Source organism: Lontra canadensis, unplaced genomic scaffold (assembly GCF_010015895.1).
Source record: "Lontra canadensis isolate GAN:19392208 unplaced genomic scaffold, GSC_riverotter_1.0 scaffold3, whole genome shotgun sequence".
In the NCBI taxonomy this organism is placed as follows: Eukaryota; Metazoa; Chordata; class Mammalia; order Carnivora; family Mustelidae; genus Lontra; species Lontra canadensis.
In genome coordinates, this window is record NW_022630997.1 from 4,933,668 (window position 1) to 4,956,130 (window position 22,463).

A 22,463-nucleotide genomic window follows, 5' to 3' on the forward strand; every position below is an offset into this window, starting at 1 on the left:
GAAATAAATAAAATCTTAAAAAAAAGACTTCTCAAACAACTTCACTTTACACCTCAATTCAAAAGACAACAAACTATGTTTAAAGCTAACAAAAGAAGTAAATATTAAAAACTAATACAGAGATAAAGAGTAGAAAACAAGAAAATCAACAAAATATGAGTTGCTTTTTTTAAAAAGTTATCAAAATCGACACAATCTAAGACGAGAAGACGTAAAATGTAAAATCATAAATGAAACATTACATCCTATGCTACAGAAATAAAAAGGATTCAAAGAGACTAATATGACTAATTTTATATCACCATACTAGACAACCTAAAAGAAATCAATAATTCTTAAAATCATACAAACCACCAAGACAGAATCATTTAGAAATAGAAAATATGAACAGACCAATAACATGCATGGAAATTTAGTAATCAGAAAACTCCCAACAAAGAAAAATTCAGGAACAAATGGTTTCACTGGTTAACTCTAGCAAAAATTTAAAGAATTACTACCAACCCTTCTCAAATTCTAAAAACTACAGAGAAGGGAATACTTCCCAACTCATTTTATGAGGCCAGATATAATCTGATACCAAAGCCAAACAATGACAGTACAAGAAATAAAAACTCTAGGCCAATAATACTGACAAACACAGTTGTAAAAATTTTCAACAAATACTAGCAACCTGAATTCAACAGCATGTTAAAAGGATCATTCACCACGATAAAGAGAGATTTATCCTTCGGATAAAAAGATACATACATACATAAATCAACTAACGTGATGAGCTATAAAAGGAATGTACACCAATATAATAAGGGCCAAAATTGACAAGCCCAAATAAACATCATACTCAATACAGAAAAATGAAAGTTTTCCCTCTATGATCAGGAATAAGATATGGGTGCCACCTAACATTACTTCTATTTAACAAAGTATAGGACTTCCTAGCAAAAGCAATTAAGTAAGAGAAATAAATAGAAGGCGCCCAAGTCAAAAAGGAAGAAGTAAAATATTATCTATTTGCAGATGACATAATCTTATATGTAGAAAAACATGAACACTGTACACACACACACACACACACGCCTGTTAGAACTAATAAGTTCAGTGAAGTTTCAGGATACAAAATGAACATTTAAAAAATTCAGTTTTATTTCTATACACTAACAGTAAATTATGTTAAAAGGAAGTTAAGAAAATAATCCCATTTATAATAGTATCAAAAAGAAGAACATACTTAAGAATAAACTTAACCCAGGGGATGAAAGATATACATTGAAAATTATACACTGATGAAAGAAAGAAGACACAAATAATGAAAAGATAGACTGTGTTCTCAGATTAGGAATTTTAATATTGTTTAAATGTCCATGTTACTAAAAGAAATCTAGAGGGGCACCTGGGTGGCTCAGTGGGTTAGGCCTCTGCCTTCAGCTCAGGTCATGATCTCAGCATCCTGGGATCGAGCCCCACATCTGGCTTTCTGCTCAGCGGGGAGCCTGCTCCCCGCCCCCCGCCTGTGTCTCTGCCTACTTGTGATCTCTCTCTCTCTTTTAAATAAACAAATAAAATCTTTAAAAAAATAAAAAAATTAATGAAATCTATAAATTCAATATTATCTCATCAAATCCCTAGTGGCATTTTTACAGAAATAGAAAAAAAAACCTTAAAATTCATATAGAATCATAAAAGACCTCAAATAGCCAAAACAATCCTGAGAAAAAAGAACAAAGAGATATTACACTGTCTGATTTCAAAATTTATTACAAAGCTATAGCAATTAAAAATACAGTACTTGCATAAAGACAGACGTATGGTCCAGCATAACAGAGAGCCCAGAAATAAACCCACACAAATAAGGTTAAGTAATCTTCAATGAGGATGCCAAGAGTACACAATAAGGAAAGGATAGTGTCTTCAACAAATGTTAGGAAAACTGATATCTGCATTAAAGGAATGAAATTGGATCTTTATTTTCTTAGTCCACTAGGACTGCTATAAAAAGAATACCATACACTAGGGCGGGGGGGGGGGGTGGCTATAAAGAGGAGAATTATACTTCTCACACATTTGGAGGTTGGAAACTCCAAGATAAAGGTGCTGGAAAAGTTGGTATCTGTTGAGGTCAACTTCCTACTTTGGACAAGCCTCTTCTTGCTGTGTCCTCATATGGCAAAAGGTAAGGGTGCTCTCAAGGTCCTCTTTTAATCCCATTAATGAGGGCTCCACCCTCATGACCTAATTACCTCACAAATGTCCCATCTCTAAACACCTTCACATTGAGCATTAGGATTTAACACATGATTCTGGGGTGGGGGGGCACAGACATATATAAAGAACACAAAATGAATTAAAGAGACTGTGTAGAAGACGTGTCTAGCAAGAAGCTGCTGTGGCTGAGGTCACAGAGGTTGCTGCCTGTGTTGTCCTTTAGGATTTTGATGGATTCCTGTCCCACATTTAGGACTTTCATTCATTTTGAGTCTATTTCTGTGTATGGTGTAAGAAAATGGTCCAGTTTCATTCTTCTGCTTGTGGCTATCCAATTTTCCCAACACCATTTGTCAAAGAGACTGTCTTTTTCCCATTGGACATTCTTTCCTGCTTTGGTGAAGATTAGTTGACCTTAGAACTGAGGGCCTATTTCTGGAATCTCTATTCCATTCCATTGATTTAAGGGTCTGTTTTTGTGGCCGTACCATACTGTCTTGATGATTACAGTTTTGTAATAGAGCTTGAAGTCTGGAATTGTGATGCTACCGGCTTTGGCTTTCTTTTTCAACATTCCTATGGCTATTTGGGGTCTTTTCTGGCTTCATACAAATTTTAGGATTATTTTTTTCTAGCTATGTGAAAAAAGTTGATGGTGTTTTGATAGGGATTGCATTAAATGTATAGATTTCTCTAGGTAGCATAGACGTCTTAACAATATTTGTTCCTCCAATCCATGAGCATGGATGTTTTTCACTTCTTTGTGTCTTCCTCAATTTCTTTCATGAGCATTCTATTGTTTTCAGAGTACAGATCCTTTGCCACTTTAGTTAGGTTTATTCCTAGGTATCTTATGGTTTGGGGTGCAATTTTAAATGGGATCAATTCCTTAATTTTTCTTACTTCTATCTCATTGTTAGTAGAAATGTAACTGATTTTTCTGCAGTGATTTTATATCCTGCCACTTTGCTGAATTCCTGTATGAGTTCTAGCAATTTGGTGGTAGAGTCATTTGGGTTTTCCACATAAAGTGCCACATCATCTATAAAGAATGAGAGTTTGACTTCTTTGCCAATTTTCAGATGTCTTTAATTTCTTTTTGTTGTCTGATTGCTGAGGCTAGGACTTCTAGTATTATGTTGAAAAACACGACATCCCTGCCGTGTTCCTGACCTCAGGGGAAAAGCTCTCAGTTTTTCCCCATTGAGAATGATACTCACTGTAAGCCTTTTGTATATGGCTTTTATGGTATTGAGGTATGTTCCCTCTATCCCTACACTGTAAAGAATTTTAATCAAGAAAGGATGTTGTACATTGTCAAATGCTGTTTCTGCATCTATTGAGAGGATCATATGGTTCTTGGCCTTTCTTTTATTAATGTAGAGTATCACACTGATTAATATGAGGCTGTTGAAATCACCCTGGCAACCGGGAATAAATCCCACTCAATTATGGTAAATATTACTTTTAATGTACTCTTAGATCTTCTTGGCTAATATCTTGATGAGAATGAACTATTGGGACTTCATCAATATAAAACCTTTTGCACAGCAAAGGAAACAGTCCACAAATCCAAAAACAAACAATAGAACAGGAGAAGATATGTGCAAATGACATATCAGATAATGGGCTGGTATCTAAAATCCATGAAGAATTTATCAAACTCAACACCCAAAGAACAAATAATCCAATCAAGAAATGGGCAGAAAACATGAATAGACATTTCTCCAAAGAAAACATACAAATGGGCAACACACACATGAAAAAATGCTCAGCATCACTCAGCATCAGTAAAATACAAATCAAAACCACAATGAGATATCACCTCACACCAGTCAGAATGGCTAAAATAAGTCAGTAAACGACAGCTGTTGGCAAGGATGTGGAGAAAGGGAGACACTCTTAAACTGTTGGTGGGAATGTAGACTGGTGCAACCACTCTGGAAAACAGTATGGAGGTTCCTCAAAAAGTTGAAAATAGAGCTACCCTAAGACCCAGCAATTGTACTCCTAGGTATTTACCCTAAAATAAAAATGTTGTGATCAAAAGGAACACTTGTACCCCAATGTTTATACCAGCAATGTCCACAATAGCCAAATGATGGAAAGATCCCAGATACCCATCAACAGATGAAAGGATAAAGAAGATGCCATATATATACATACATATATATATGTATGTATGTGTATATATACACACACACACAAAATGGAATACTTCTTAGCCAAAAAAACAAAAAAACAAAAAACAAAAAACTTGCCATTTGCAACAATGTAGATGGAACTAGAGGCTCTTACGCTAAGTGAAATAAGTCAATCAGAGAAAGATAATTATATTATCTCACTCATCTATGGAATTTAAGAAATAAAACAGAGGATCATGGGGGAGAATAAAACAAGATGAAAGGAGACAGGGAGACAAACCAAGAAACTCTTAATCATGGGAAAAAAACTGAGGTTGTTGGAGGGGTGGGGGTGTAAAATGGAGTAACTGGGTGATGGGCATTAAGAAGAGCATGTAATGTAATGAGCACTGGGTATTATATAAGATTGATGAATCACTGAACTTTACCATCTGAAACTAATAATACACTATATATTAATTAATTGAATTTAAATTTTAAAAAGTGAAAAATACACATAATAAAATAAAAAATAAAATAAAACACAATAAAAAAGAAAAAGAAAATAAAAATAAAAAATTAAATTAAATTAAAAGAATAAAGACATAGGTTGAAAAAGAGTCACAGTTGAAACTTAAGGGGAGTAGGACAGATAGAGACAAATACTCTTCAGTTAGCCTTTTACTGAATGATTTATAAATATAGAAAAAAAAGTGAGAAAGAGAAAGACTGTGTAGGGAGATAGTGTCAGAGTAGGAGGACCCTAGGCTCATCTCTTCCCATGAACACTAGATAACTATTGAATCATCCTAAATACCCCAGAAATTGACCTGAAGACTGACAGAACAAAACTCCAGAACTAAAAGGAGAGAAGAGGCCACATCAAAGAAGGTAGGAAGTATGGAGATATCGTTTAGGGGAGAAATGGATTGTGGGTGCTGTGGAAGGGAGGGAGCTGTTGTCATGGAGAAGGGCAAGAGAAAGAGCAAGCATGCAGGGAAACACAAAAGAACACTTCCCCAAAGCCACTGCCTTGGAAAATGAGAGGGGCTGAATTTCATGAGTTCTTGCAACCAGCAGGTCTTAAAGTCTGGACTTTTAAAAGTCAGTAGCTTGACTGGTAAAGGGCCTGAAGGTCACTGTGCTCCTCCTGGAGAGAAAACAGGCAAATATCACAGGGCACACAGTGTGGAAACAGCAATCTGAAAAACATCTGGGGAACACAGGAGTAGATTATTCTCTCTCCTGGAATCACATCCCTGAGAGGCAGCATTTATAGATATGCATCTGCAGGAAAAAATGATCCAGCCATTTCCCTCCCCTGCCCCTCAGCATAAACACAGAGCCACATATAGGGTGAAGCATCCATCACTGGCTGCCTAACTTGCTTATATCAAGCCCAAACCCCTGCACGCTGGTGGGACTGCCTTCCTCGGTCACGCTTGCCTCAGTCACACATACCAGAAATACTACAGAAAGCTCAGGCCATGGACTCTACATGACCTCTTCTTCATAAGGCCATTACTTTAAGAAAAGGAGGAGACATAACTGCCTTTTTTAGCACACAGAAGATGTCAAAGACTAAGACAAAATGCCAAGATACAAGAATTCATTCCAAAAGAAAGAACAAGAAAAGATCATGGACAAAGATCAAAGCAAAACCGATATAAGTAACATGCCAGATGGAGAATTTAAAGCAATAACCATAAGGACACTCACTGGACTTGGGAAAGAATAGAAGAGATCAGTGACACCATCAAATGTAGTAACATTACATATGAATGTTATACGAGTCCCAAAAGAAGAAGAGAGAAAAAAGGGGGCAGAAAATTGATTTGAAGAAATAAAAGCTGAATACTTCCCTAGTATGAGGAAGGAAACAGACATCCAGAGCCAGGAGGCAGACAACTCCCACCAAAACCAACAAAAGCAGGCCAACACCAAGATTGTAAGTAACAAAATATAGTGTTAAATAAAAAATCATAAAAGTGGGGCACCTGGGTGGCTCAGCTGGATTAAATGCCTGACCTAGGCTCAGGTAATGATCTCAGTGTCCTAGGATTTGGCCCTGAGGTGGGCTCCCTGCTCAGGAGGGAGTCTACTTCTCGCTCTCCTTCTGCACCTCCCCAACTCATATTTTCTCTATCTCTCTAAAATAAAGAAATAAAATTTAAAAAAAAAATCATAAAAGCAGTAAGACAAAAGATGTCCTTAACTTACAAGGGAAGACCCAGAAAACTAGCTAGAGATTTCTCAACAAAAACTTGGCAAGCCAAAAGGAGTGGTATGTATATTAGAAGTGCTGAATGGGAAAAATCTGCAGCCAAAAATATTCTACCCAGCAAGGTTATCATTCAGAATAGAAGGAGAAATAAAGAGTTACCAAGACAAACAAAACCCAAAAGAGTTTGTGAACACTAACTCAGCCCTGCAAGATATAGTAAAGGGGCCTCTTCGAATGCAAAGGAGAGACTGAAAGTGACAAACACAAGAAAAAACAAGTAATAAAATAGCAATAAATACATATCTGTTAATAAGTACTTTAAATGTAAATGGATAAATGCTCCAGTCAAAAGACAGAGGATGCCAGATGGATTAAAATTAAGACCAATATGGGCACCTGGGTGGCTTAGTGGGTTAAAGCCTCTGCCTTCGGCTCAGGTCATGATCCCAGGGTCCTGGGATTGAGCCCTGCATCGGGCTTTCTGCTCCACAGGGAGCCTGCTTCCTCCTCTCTCTCTGCCTGCCTCTCTGCCTATTTGTGATCTCTGTCTGTGAAATAAATAAATTAAATCTTCAAAAAAAAAAAAATAAGACAAATATGCCATATGCTGCCAACAAGAGACCTATTTTAGACCTAAAGACACTTGCAGATTGAAAGTGAGGGGATGGGGGAGGAGTCAAGATGGCAGAGAAGTAGCAGTCTGCGATGACATCAGGTAGAAGGAGATCAGCTAGATAGCTTATCAAACCATTCCGAACACCTACAAATCCAACAGGAGATCGAAAAGAAGAAGAGCAACAATTCTAGAAACAGAAAATCGACCACTTTCTGAAAGGCAGGCCTGGAGAAGTAGTAAATCCAAAGTGACAGGAAGGTAGATTGTGGGGAGAGGGGCCGGCAAGCAGCAGAGCAACAGAGCACAAAATCAGAACTTTTAAAAGTCTGCTCCACTGAGGGACATCGCTCCAGAGCTGAATCAGGGTGAAGCCCACGCGGGGTCAGCGTGGCCTCAGGTCCTGCAGGGTCACAGAAGGATCGGGGGTGTCTCTGTGTCACAGAGCTCACAGGTATTAGAGCAGGGAAGCCAGCTACAGAGACGGAGCCGAGGAGTGAGCTCTCAACTCGGGGTTACCTTGAACTGTAATCCATGGCACAGGTCACTGCTCTGTGAGTAGGGACCCCACAAGATCCAAGGAGACCCCCCAGAAAAGCTTAGGGATCTGCGGTGTTCAGAGACTCCAGGCAGAGCTGTGTGCCAGAGACAGAGATGCTTGATCACAGGCTGGGTGAGCACAGAGTGCAACCAGAGGACAGGGAGACTGGACTGAATGAGCGCTTTTCTCCAAGGGCGCACTGAGGAGTGGGGCCCCAAGCACTTGGCTCCTCCGGGCTGGAGATTGGGAGGCCGCCATTTCCGTTCCTGTCCTCTGGAACTCTACGGAAAGTGTTCAGGGAACAAAAGCTCCCGAAAGCGAACCCAAGTGGATTACTTAGCATGGCCCCTGGTAAGGTCGGTGCAATTCTGCCTCAGGCAAAGACACTTGAGAATCACTACAACAGACCCCTCACCCAGAAGATCAACAAGAAATCCAGCCAAGACCGAGTTCACTTACCAAGGAGAACAGCGGAATTCCAGAGAAGGAGAAAGCAAAGCATAGAATTCATAGCTTTCTCCCCATGATTCTTTCTTTAGTCTTGCAGAGTTAATTAATTTTTTTTATTTTATTTTTTTTTCTTCTGCTAATTTTTTTTAACTTTTATTCTTTCCTCTTTTAACGTTTTTTAACCAGCTTAACAAAGGTATATTGGAGAGAATTGTGTAGAGAATTTCCCTAATATAGCAAAGGGAACAAGCATCAAAATTCAGGAGGTGCAGAGAACCCCCTCAAAATCAATAAGAATAGGTCCACACCCCATCATCTAATAGTAAAATTTATAAGTCTTAGCGACAAAGAGAAAATCCTGAAATCCTGAAAGCAGCCTGGGACAAGAAGTCTGTAATATACAATGGTGAAAGTGAGGAGATGGAAAAACATTTATCATGCAAATGAATGTCAAAGGAAAGCTGAAGTAGCAATATTTATATCAGACAAACTAGATATTAAAACAAAAACTGTAATAAGAGACAAAGAAGGGCACTACAAAATCACAAAGAGAAAATCCAACAAGAACATAACAATTGCAAACATTTTTGTACCCAACATGGGACACTCAAATATATAAAACAATTAATAACAACTATAAAGGAAATAATAGATAGTAATGCAATAATAGTGGGGAACTTAAATACTCCACTGAAGTCAAAGGACAGATTTTCTAAATAGAAAGACAAGGGAAAAATGGCTTTGAATGACATATTGGACCACACGGAAATAACATATATTCAGAACATTCCATCCTAAAACAACAGAATACACATTCTTTTCAAGTGCACGAGGAACATTAGCTACAAAAGAACATATATTGGGCCACAAAAAAGGTCTCAACATATACAAAAACTGAAATCATACCACGTATCTTTCCTGACCCTAAATCTATAAAACTAGAAGCCAACCTTAAGAAAACATATGAAAATACTACAAATACATGGAGGTTAAACAACCTGCTACTAAACAATCAAAGGGTCAAAGAGGAAACCAAAGAAGAAATAAAATAAAAATACATGGAAACAAATGAAAATCTAAATACAATAGTCCAAAACATTTGTGATGTAGCAAAAGCAGTCCTAAGAGGGAAGAATATAGCAATACAGGCCTACCTCAAGAAGCAAGAAAAATCTCAACTATACAACCTAAACTTACACCTAAAGGAATTAAAAAAGTAATAGCAAATTAAGTGTGAAGACAGCAGAAGAAGGGAAATAATAAAAATGAGATCAGAAATAAATAATATAGAAACTAAAAACCGATAGAATTATCTAGGAAACTAGGAGCTGGTTCATTAAAAAAAATAAACAAAATTGAAAAACCCCAGTGAGACTTATCAAAAAGAAAAAGGGCTCAAATAAATAAAATCAAAAATTAAAGAAGAGAAAGAACAAACAACACCACAGAAATACAATTATAAGAGAATATTATGATAAAATATATGCCAACAAATGGGAAAACCTAGAAGAAAAGGATAAATTCCTAGAAACATAACAACAATCAAAACTGAAACAGGAAGAAACAGAAAATATGAACAGACTGATAATCAGCAACGAAATCTAATCAGTAATCAATTAACTTTCAACAAACAAAAATCCAGGGCCAGAGAGGTTCACAGATAAATTCTAACAAACATGTAAAAAAGAGTTAATACCCATTCTTCTTGAACTATTCTAAATAACAGAAAAGGAAGGAAAACTTCCAAATTCATTCTATGAGGCCATCAACCCAGACACTGAAACCAGATAAAGATTCCACAAAAAAAGAAGGCTGCAGGGTGAATATTTCTAATGAAAATAGCTGCAAAAATTCTCAATAAAATGCTAGTAAACCAAATCTAATAATACATTAAAAAAACTATTCACCATGATCAGTAGGATTTATTCCTGGGCTACAAGAGTGGCTCAATAGTCACAACGTAATCAATATGATTCAACATATTAATTAAACAAAGGATAAAAACCACAGGATCACTTCAATAGATGCAGAAAAAGCATTTAACAAAATAAAACATTCATTCATGATAAAAGCCCTCAACAAAGTAGGTTTAAATGGAACATACCTCAACATAACAAAGGCTACATATGAAAAACCTATAGTTAATATCATCCTCAATGGAGAAAAACTGGCAATTTTTCCTCTATAGTTAGGAACAAGAGAGATGTCCACTCTCACCACTGTTATTTAACATAGTATTGAAATTCTTAGGCCACCAATAAGACAACAAAGAAATAAAAGGTAGCCAAATCAGCAAGGAAGAAATCAAACTTTCACTATTTACAGATGACATGATACTATATATAGAAAAACTGAAAGAGTCAACCAAAAAATTGCTAAAACTGATACATGAATTCAGTAAAGTTGCAAAATATAAAATGAACATACAGAAATCTGTTTTATTTCTATACACTAATAATGAAAAGCAGAAAGAGAAATAAAGGAATCAATCCCACTGACTATTACACCACAAAAACCATAGGATACCTAAGGAATAAACCTAACCAAAGAGGTAAAAGATCTGTACTCTGAAAACAGAGAACATTTATGAAAGAAATTGAAGATGACACAAAGAAATGGAAAAACTTTCTATGCTCATTGCTTATAACAAATATTTTTAAAATGCCCAAAGCAATCTGCACATTTAATGCAATCCCTATCAAAATACAAACAACATTTTTCACAGAGCTACAACAAACAATCCTAAAATTTGTACAGAACTACAAAAGACCCTCAAATAGCCAAAGCATTCTTGGGGGGGGGGGAACCTGGAGGCACCACACTTCTGGACTTCAAGCTATACTAAAAAGCTATAGTGGTCAAGACAGTATGGCACTGGCACAAAAACAGACACACAGAATAGAAAACCCAGAAATGAACCCACAACACTATGGTCAACTAATATTCAACAGAGCAGGAAAGAATATCCATGGAAAAAAGATGGTCTCTTCAACAAATGATGTTGGGGAAACTGGACAGCAACATGCAGAAGAATGAAATTGGACCACTTTCTCACACCACACACAAAAATAAATTCAAAATGGATGAAAGACCTAAATATGAGACAGAAATCCATCAGAATCCTAAAAGAGAGCACAAGCAGTAACCTCCTTGGCATCAGCCACAGCAACTTCTTACTAGTGATCTCTCGGGAGGCAAGGGAAACAAAAGCAAAAAGAAACTACCAGGACTTCATCAAGATAAAAAGCTTCTGTACAGCAAAGGGAACAATCAACAAAACTAAAAGGCAACCTACTGCATGGGAGAAGATATCTGCAAATGACATCTCTGATAAAGGGTTAGTATCTAAAATCCATAAAGAACCTATCAAACTCAACACCCCAAAACCAAATAATCCAGTTAAGAAATGAGCAGAAGACATGAATAGACCTTTCTCCAAAAAAGACATACAGATGGCTACCAGATGCATCAAAAGATGCTCAATATCACTCATCATCAGTGAAATACAAATCAAAACAGGCGTGAGATATCACCTCACACCTGTCAGAATAGCTAAAATTAGCAATGCAGGAAACAACAGGTATTGGCGAGAATGCGGAGAAAGGGGAACCCTCTTACACTGTTGGTGGTAATGCAAACTGGTCCGATCACTCTGAAAAACAGTACAGATACTTCTCAAAAAGTTAAAAATAGAGCTACCCTATGACCCAGAAATTGCACTACCAGGTGTTTACCCAAAGGATACAAAAATACTGATTCAAAGGGGCACATGAACCCCAATGTTTACAGCAGCATTATCAACAATAGCCAGCAAAATAATGGAGAGAGCCCAAATGTCCATTGACTTTTGAATAGAGAAAGCAGCTGTGGTACAAATATATACAATGGAATTATTACTCAGTAATAAAAGAGAATGAAACGTTGCCATTTGCAATGATGTAGATAGAGCTAGATATCATTATATAAGCAAAATAAGTCAGAGAAACAAAAATACCATATGATTTCACTCACATGTGGAATTCAAGAAACAAAACAGAGAACAAGGGGTGGGGAGGGAGCAGGAAGAGAGAGAGGCAAACCAGAAAACAGACTCTTAACTACCGAGAACAAACAGGTTTATTACAGGGGAGGTGGGCTGAGGGAGGGAGTAAACAGGTGATGGGTATTAGGAGGGAACTTATGATAAGCACTAGGTGTTGTATGTAAGTGATGAATCCCTCAATTCTACACCTGAAACTAACATTACACTGTATGTTAACCAATCAGAATTTAAATTAAAACTTGAAAAAAATTAAAAAATAAAAATATAAAGTGGACAAAGGATCTGAATAGGCTTTTAAAAACTTGTTTTGAGTCCAGTCTGACAAACAATGTTACATTAGTTTCAGGTGTATACATACTGATTCAACATCTCTATATGCTATGTTCACCACAAGTGCAGCTAACTTCTGTCACCATATGATGCTATTACAAGATCATTGACTATGTTCCCTTATTGTATCTTTTATTCCTGTGACTTATTCTAATGAAAACACACTGATGCCCAAGAAAAGGTACTCAACATTACTATTTATCAGGGAAATGCCAATCAAAACAATAATGAGATATCCCCTCACACAGGTTAGAATGGTTATTACCAAAAAAAAAAACAAAAACAAAACCAAAACAAAACAAACAAAAAAAAAAAAACAAGAAATAACAAGTGTTGGTGAGGATGTGAAAAAAAGGAGACCCTTATGTACTATTGGTGGAAATGTAAATTAGTGCAGATGCTATGGAAAAGAATATGGAAATTTATGAAAAATTTAAAGATAAAACTACCATATGATCCAGCAATTCTACTTTTGGATGTTTGCCCAGTGAAAATGAAAATACTGCCTCAAAGAGATATATGTGCTCCATGTTCATTGCAATATACAACACCCAAGATATGGAAGCAATGTAAGTGTCCATCACTGGATGAAAACACAAAAAAATTGTGGTATGCATATACAATGGAATAATTTTCTGCCATAAAAAAGAAGAAAATCTTGCTATTTGCAAAAACATGAAGAGACCAAGAGGGCACTAGACCAAGTGAAATAGGCCAGACAGAAAAAGACAAATATTGTATGATCTCACTTATATGTGTAATTTAAACCAAACCAAACCCAGATCTCATAGATAAAGAGAAAATACAAAATAACCAAACCCAGATCTCATAGATAAAGAGAAAATACAGATATATCTGTATATATATATATATATCTGTATATAATGAGGAGTAACTCCTCATTATCCCACTTCCACCCCCACCGCCACCTCTGGCATTACCAGTCTTCACCTATTCACCTATTTCACTGTGTGTGTGTGTGTATGTGTGTGTATATATATATACAGATATAAAATTTCAGCTATGCAAGAATCAGGTCTACTCTGTATAATACAGTGTCTAGGGTTCACTATACTGTACTGTACTCTTAAAAACTTTTTAGGAGACTAGATCTCATGTTAACAGTTCTAAGCACAGTAAACAAAAAAGAATAATTCAAATATTTCATTATCATCTTCATTTTTTAACATCTTCATTTTGAAAGAGTTATTTTCAGTTTCAAAAGAACTAAAATTCTACCCAAATAAACTGTATGACTGATACTTCTATTCCCTTGACTTTTTAACTTTATACAATCTCAGATGGATAGGAATAGATGTGTGTTACTTCCAAACTTTGAGCCTTTTTCTGTGATGACTTACAATTAATCTTTCATACATTTAAACTTCACAAACTTTTATAATTATATCACTGATGCAGTAAATTGTTCAAAGAAACAAGTATTCCATAATGCTAAATGAGCTAAGTCAAAGAAAGACAAATACTTGTAATGATATCATTTATATGTAGAATCTAGAAAAGCCAAACTCATAACAGCCCTTGGGGCTGAGGGTTGGGCAGGATTGGGAACATGCTGTTTAAGGAAAAAAACTTGCAAACAGTAAATAAATAAGTTCCAGAGATCAAATGCACAGTGTAGTTAACATAGACAATAATTCTGAATTATATACTTCAATGTCACTAAGAGACTAGATTTTAATTATTCCCACCACAAAAAAGAAACGATAATTATGTGATATAATAGAGGTGTTAGCTGATGCTACCATGGTAATACTATTGCAATACATATAAATGTATCAAAGCAACCTGTTATATATACTTTAAGCTTATATAATATAATATGTCAATTATATCTCAATAAAAATGATTAAAAAAGAATCTAGGAGGCATCTAACTTGGATAAACCAGTGGATTTAAGAAAAGACAGTGGAAAATCTACTACTGTGCAACAATGTGTAAGAAAAATAACATATTTAATATAGCATGTTTTGAATTTACAGCTTTTATTTTCAGATAAGGTTACCCCCAGTTTAAGAGCATAATTATAAGCACAAACACTGTCATGACACTGAAAAAATAACTAAAACATATAATTTAAGTTGTAGGGCTGTTGGCAGATCTGAAATATCAAACACACAAACTCCCTCAATCACAAAGATACATAAATTTTACAAAAAAAAAAAATTTAACATGATTAGTCTTCCTTCAAAAGCCCGGCAATGAAGTGATTTTGATAAGAGGTTAAAGTTACAATAGAAAAATAACAAAAAATTTGTATCCCACGATATTAATATAATTATATTATAAAAGTTAAATTATCTTCTCACCTGTTCTGGGTTCGCTATGAAGTTTATGGCAGTATGGTGGCGATCATCTTCCTGTAATAAGCTGAAGGTAAACTGATAGTCAATCAAAAGGCTGTCTGTGGGGGAAAAAAAAATACAATCCTGGTGTATGCACTTTCACAAACTGATAAAGAAAAGTTAGGTGGAAACATATTGTTTATGAGTATTAAAAATAATTATTATTAATTATTAGTGGCCCATTCAAGACTACAAATATATATATATCTTTGTAATCAAGCAACAAAAAGCAAAATACAGTTATGGAAGAAATTCTAATTCTTTAAAATTTGTACTTATTACTTCTCTTGTCATTACAAAAGTTCTACAAACAATACATATTCTGGAAAGTACACAAATGTGAAAAGAAATGAAAAAGTCAACCATAACCTTAAAACTAGAGAAAAATACAGGCAACATTTTGGTGCATTTGATTCCAGTTAAAATTTTGTAGATAGAAAAACAGACAGGCAGACATTTTGGTACTCTAATTTGAAAAAAAAAACAAAATTCTTTGAAAACATGAGCATTAATATATAAATAATATTTCATCACATATTCTCATGAATTTATTTTTTCCTTTATTATTGCGGTAATTTTTACCTTTAGCAATTTAAAAATGACTCAGTGATAAACATTCTACAATAGTAATTCATTAATAATTGACAAAAAGAAATCCAGGTAAACAATTTTTAATTTGTTCATGTATAATGTTGAAACCAAGGTGAAACATGTGAGGGTTATATATCATGAGTAGCTTCATATGTTATACAAGAGTGAAGAATTATTCATTAATGTTAAACTGCCACCTTTACAGAAAAACATTTCAAATTATTTTAAATAGAGATGACTTCTGTTTTTTGGATGCATACCTTTCATGTTATGCCCTCAGCCATTAAACACTATTAAAATAAAAAGTAAAGACAGGAATAATATCACTGAAATTATTGTTAAAATTATTAAGGCATCATTCTTTATATGTTGCTTACTACATATATTTTATAAGATCCACCTTATATATTTCTCATAATTTAGTGCAAGACAACATTTCATCTTTCTCAGAATTTATGTGAGATAATGAGAATTGTGTAATAGGTAATATTTCCAGTTTTCATCTGACTGCCAGAAACTGCAAAGGTAAAATCAATAGGCCAGTATATTCTAGGCACTGGAGACAGAGTAATAAATGATTAAAATTTCTCTCCTCATGTCTCTTATATCCTATTGCATGGACATTAGAAATAAATAACTTAAGTATATAGTATAACAGATGACAGTAAGTGTTTTGGAGAATAATAAATCAATGAAAATGAGAGACACTGCTGTCAAGGTAGGACTTTGGTTGAAATTTTGAGAAGGAACATTTAAAGATGAAAGACATTAGTAATATAAGCTGCAGAGTTTACTGAAGAAAATGCAATCCAGGCACAAGAAACAAGTACAAAACTCTCATTAAAGAACGAAAATAAAGTCTTAACTATGAATCTCGTAAAAAGCAACGTTGCAAGAAATAGGCCAGGTGATGGTGGCAAGGGTACTAGCAGGGGAGGTTACAAGAAAAGGCCAGACATTCAGAATGTGTTTGGTAGCATTCAACACACAGGATTAGCTGAATGATGGGATGTAGCATTTGAAAGAAAGAAAGGTAAAGCTTTTTTGACCCGCGACCACACAAAATGTCGGCATTAACTGAGATGATTAACAAAACTAGGTTTTGGAGAGAGTCAAGATGGCGGAGAAGTAGCAGGCTGAGACTACTTCAGGTAGCGGGAGATCAGCTAGATAGCTTATCTAAAGACTGTAAACACCTACAAATCCAATGGGAGATCGAGGAGAGGAAGAACAGCAATTCTAGAAACAGAAAATCCGCCACTTTCTGAAAGGTAGGACTGGCGGAGAAGTGAATCCAAAGCGACGGGAAAATAGACCGCGGGGGGAGGGGCCGGCTCCCGGCAAGCGGCGGAGCAACGGAGCACAGAATCAGGACTTTTAAAAGTCTGTTCTGCTGAGGGACATCGCTCCAGAGGCTTAACCAGGGTGAAGCCGACGCGGGGTCAGCGTGGCCTCAGGTCCCGCAGGGTCACAGAAGGATCGGGGTGTCTGAGTGTCGCAGAGCTTACAGGTATTAGAACGGGGAAGCCGGCTACAGAGACAGAGCCGAGGAGTGAGCTCTAAGCTCGGGGTTACCTTGAAGCGGTCGCAGGCTCGGTCAGCTCGGAGCGCGGCCAGAGACCAGGGTGATGGGAGCAATTGGGCGCTGTTCTCTGAGGGCGCACTGAGGAGTGGGGCCCCGGGCTCTCGGCTCCTCTGGGCGGGAGACAGAGACCGCCATCTTCATTCCCGTCCTCCGGAACTCTACGGAAAGCGCTCAGGGAACAAAAGCTCCCAAAAGCAAACCCGAGCGGATTACTCAGCCCGGCCCCTGGTAAGGGCGGTGCGACTCCGCCTGGGGCAAAGACTCTTGAGAATCACTACAACAGGCCCCTCCCCCAGAAGATCAACAAGAAACCCAGCCAGGACCAAGTTCACCTAACAAGGAGTGCAGTTTCAATACCAAGGAGAGCAGCGGAATTCCAGAGGAGGAGAAAGCAAAACATGGAGCTCATGGCTTTCTCCCCATGATTCTTTAGCCTTGCAGTTAATTTAATTTTTTTTAAATTTTTTTTCTCTTCCTTTGCCAATTTTTTTTAACTTTTACCCTTTTCTTTTTTAACATTTTTTAACTGGCTTATCTAATATATATATATTTTTCTTTTTTATATTTTTTCTTTTTTCGTTTTCTTCTTCTTTTTTTTTTTTCTTTCTGAACCTCTTTTTATCCACTTTCTCCCCCCTCACGATTTGGGATCTCTTCTGATTTGGCTAAAGCATATTTTCCTGGGGTTGTTGCCACCCTTTTAGTATTTTACTTGCTCCTTCATATACTCTTATCTGGACAAAATGACAAGGCGGAAAGATTCACCACAAAAAAAAGAACAAGAGGCAGTACCAAAGGCTAGGGACCTAATCAATACAGACATTGGTAATATGTCAGATCTAGAGTTCAGAATGACGATTCTCAAGGTTCTAACCGGGCTCGAAAAAGGCATGGAAGATATTAGAGAAATGCTCTGGGGGATATAAAAGCCCTTTCTGGAGAAATAAAAGAACTAAAATCTAACCAAGTTGAAATCAAAAAAGCTATTAATGAGGTGCAATAAATAATGGAGGCTCTCACTGCTAGGATAAATGAGGCAGAAGAAAGAATTAGCGATATAGAAGACCAAATGACAGAGAATAAAGAAGCTGAGCAAAAGAGGGACACACAGCTACTGGACCACGAGGGGAGAATTCGAGAGATAAGTGACACCATAAGACGAAACAACATAGAATAATTGGGATTCCAGAAGAAGAAGAAAGAGAGAGGGGAGCAGAAGGTATATTGGAGAGAATTATTGGAGAGAATTTCCCCAATATGGCAAAGGGAACAACCATCAAAATCCAGGAGGTTCAGAGAAGCCCGTTCAAAATCAATAAGAATAGGTCCACACCCGTCACCTAATAGTAAAATTTACAAGTCTTAGTGACAAAGAGAAAATCCTGAAAGCAGCCCGGGAAAAGAAGTCTGGAACATACAATGGTAAAAATATTAGATTGGCAGCAGACTTATCCACAGACCTGGCAGGCCAGAAAGAGCTGGCATGATATATTCAGAGCACTAAATGAGAAAAACATGCAGCCAAGAATACTATATCCAGCTAGGCTATCATTGAAAATAGAAAGAGAGATTAAAAGCTTCCAGGACAAACAAAAACTGACAGAATTTGCAAACACCAAACCAGCTCTACAGGAAATATTGAAAGGGGTCCTCTAAGCAAAGAGAGACCGTGAAAGTAGTAGATCAGAAAGGAAGAGACAATATACAATAACAGTCACCTTACAGGCAATACAATGGCACTAAATTCATATCTCTCAATAGTTACCCTGAATGTTAATGGGCCAAATGCCCCAATCAAAAGACACAGGGTATCAGAATGGATAAAAAAACAAAACCCATCTATATGTTGCCTACAAGAAACTCATTTTAGACCCTAAGACACCTCCAGATTTAAGGTGAGGGGGTGGAAAAGAATTTACCATGCTAATGGACATCAGAAGAAAGCAGGACTGGCAATCCTTATATCAGATCAATTAGATTTTAAGCCAAAGACTATAATAAGAGATGAGGAAGGACACTATATCATATTCAAAGGATCTGTCCAACAAGAAGATCTAACAATTTTAAATATCTATGCCCCTAATGTGGGAGCAGCCAACTATATAAACCAATTAATAACAAAATCAAAGAAATACACCAACAAAAATACAATAATAGTAGGGGACTTTAACACTCTCCTCACTGAAATGGACAGATCATCCAAGCAAAAGATCAACAAGGAAATAAAGGCCTTAGATGACACACTGGACCAGATGGACATCACAGATCTATTTAGAACATTTCATCCCAAAGCAGCAAAATACACATTCTTCTCTAGTGCACATGGAACATTCTCCAGAATAGATCACATCCTCAGTCCTAAATCAGGTCTCAACCAGTATCAAAAGATTGGGATCATTCCCTGCATATTTTCAGACCACAATGCTCTGAAGCTAGAACTCAATCACAAGAGGAAATTTGTAAAGAACCCAAATACATGGAGACTAAACAGCGTCCTTCTAAAGAATGAATGGGTCAACCAGGAAATTAAAGAAGAATTAAAAAAATTCATGGAAACAAATGATAATGAAAACACAACGGTTCAAAATCTGTGGGACACAACAAAGGCAGTCCGGAGAGGAAAATATATAGCGGTACATGCCTTTCTCAAGAAACAAGAAAGGTCTCAGGTACACAACCTAACCCTACACCTAAAGGAGCTGGAGAAACAACAAGAAAGAAACCCTAAACCCAGCAGGAGAAGAGAAATCATAAAGATCAGAGCAGAAATCAATGAAATAGAAACAAACAAACAAAAAAAAAAACAATAGAACAAATCAATGAAACTAGGAGCTGGTTCTTTGAAAGAATTAATAAGATTGATAAACCCCTAGCCAGATTTATCAAAAAGAAAAGAGAAAGGACCCAAATAAATAAAATCATGAATGAAAGAGGAGAGATCACAACTAACACCAAAGAAATACAGACAATTATAAGAACATACTATGAGCAACTCTATGCCAACAAATTTGACAATCTGAAAGAAATGGATGCATTCCTAGAGACATATAAACTACCACAACTGAACCGGGAAGAAATAGAAAGCCTGAACAGACCCATAACCAGGAAGGAGATTGAAACAGTCACCAAAAATCTCCAGACAAACAAAAGCCCAGGGCCAGATGGCTTCCCGCGGGAATTCTACGAAATATTTAAGGAAGAACTAATTCCTATTCTCCTGAAACTGTTCCAAAAAATAGAAATGGAAGGAAAACTTCCAAACTCATTTTAGGAGGCCAGCATCACCTTGATCCCAAAACCAGACAAGGATCCCATCAAAAAGAGAATTACAGACCAGTATCCTTGATGAACACAGATGTGAAAATTCTCACCAAAATACTAGCCAATAGGATTCAACAGTACATTAAAAGGATTATTCACCACGACCAAGTGGGATTTATTCCAGGGCTGCAAGGTTGGTTCCACATCCGCAAACAATCAATGTGATACAACATATTAATAAAAGAAAGAACAAGAACCATGTGATACTCCCAATAGAGGCTGAGAAAGCATTTGACAAAGTACAGCATCCCTTCCTGATCAAAACTCTTCAAAGTGTAGGGATAGAGGGCACATACCTCAATATTATCAAAGCCATCTACAAAAAACCCACCGCAAATATCATTCTCAATGGAGAAAAACTGAAAGCTTTTCCATTAAGGTCAGGAACATGGCAGGGATGTCCGTTATCACCACTGCTATTCAACATTGTACTGGAAGTCCTAGCCTCAGCAATCAGACAACAAAAGGAAATTAAAGGCATCCAAATCCGCAAAGAAGTCAAACTATCACTCTTCGCAGATGATATGATACTATATGTGGAAAACCCAAAAGACTCCACTCCAAAACTGCTAGAACTGGTACAGGAATTCAGTAAAGTGTCAGGATATAAAATCAATGCACAGAAATCAGTTGCATTTCTCTACACCAACAACAAGACAGAAGAAAGAGAAATTAAGGAGTCAATCCCATTTACAACTGCACCCAAAACTATAAGATACCTAGGAATAAACCTAACCAAAGAGGCTAAGAATCTATACACAGAAAACTATAAAGTACTCATGAAAGAAATTGAGGAAGACACAAAGAAATGGAAAAATGTTCCATGCTCCTGAATTGGAAGAATAAATATTGTGAAAATGTCTATGCTACCTAAAGCAATCTACACATTTAATGCAATTCCTATCAAAGTACCATCCATTTTTTTTCAAAGAAATGGAACAAATAATCCTAAAATTTATATGGAACCAGAAAAGACCACGAATAGCCAAAGGAATATTGAAAAAGAAAGCCAAAGTCGGTGGCATCACAATTCCGGACTTCAAGCTCTATTACAAAGCTGTCATCATCAAGACAGCATGGTACTGGCACAAAAACAGACACATAGATCAATGGAACAGAATAGAGAGCCTAGAAATAGACCCTCAACTCTATGGTCAACTAATCTTCGACAAAGCAGGAAATAATGTCCAATAAAAAAAGACAGCCTCTTCAATAAATGGTGCTGGGAAAATTGGACAGCCACATGCAGAAAAATGAAATTGGATCATTTCCTTACACCACACATGAAAACAGACTCAAAATGGATGAAGGACCTCAATGTGAGACAGGAATCCATCAAAATCCTTGAGGAGAACAGAGGCAGCAACCTCTTCGACCTCAGCCGCAGCAACATCTTTCTAGGAACATCGCCAAAGGCAAGGGAAGCAAGGGCAAAAATGAACTATTGGGATTTTATCAAGATCAAAAGCTTTTGCACAGCAACGGAAACAGTTAACAAAACCAAAAGACAACTGACAGAACGGGAGAAGATATTTGCAAATGACATATCAGATAAAGGGCTAGTGTCCAAAATCTATAAAGAACTTAGCAAACTCAACACCCAAAGAACAAATAATCCAATCAAGAAATGGGCAGAAGACATGAACAGACATTTCTGCAAAGAAGACATCCAGATGGCCAACAGACACATGAAAAAGTGCTCCCCATCACTCGGCATCAGGGAAATACAAATCAAAACCACAATGAGATATCACCTCACACCAGTCAGAATGGCTAAAATTAACAAGTCAGGAAATGACAGATGCTGGCGAGGATGCGGAGAAAGGGGAACCCTCCTACACTGTTGGAGGGAATGCAAGCTGGTGCAACCACTCTGGAAAACAGCATGGAGGTTCCTCAAAATGTTGAAAATAGAACTACCCTATGACCCAGCAATTGCACTGCTGGGTATTTATCCTAAAGATACAAACATAGTGATCCGAAGGGGCAAGTGCACCCGAATGTTTATAGCAGCAATGTCTACAATAGCCAAACTATGGAAAGAACCTAGATGTTCATCAACAGACGAATGGATAAAG

At 36.8% G+C, this 22,463-nt stretch overlaps 1 protein-coding gene across 1 annotated transcript in view; it reads right to left on the reverse strand.

Moving 5' to 3' along the window:
• The window catches only part of ATRNL1 (attractin like 1), a 794,045-nt gene that overhangs the window by 483,474 nt on the left and 288,108 nt on the right, over nucleotides 1-22,463 (reverse strand). The window contains exon 22 of the mRNA XM_032878996.1: nucleotides 14,853-14,947. Within this exon, the coding sequence (XP_032734887.1) occupies nucleotides 14,853-14,947 (95 nt within the window). The remainder of the gene's footprint in view (nucleotides 1-14,852; nucleotides 14,948-22,463) is intronic.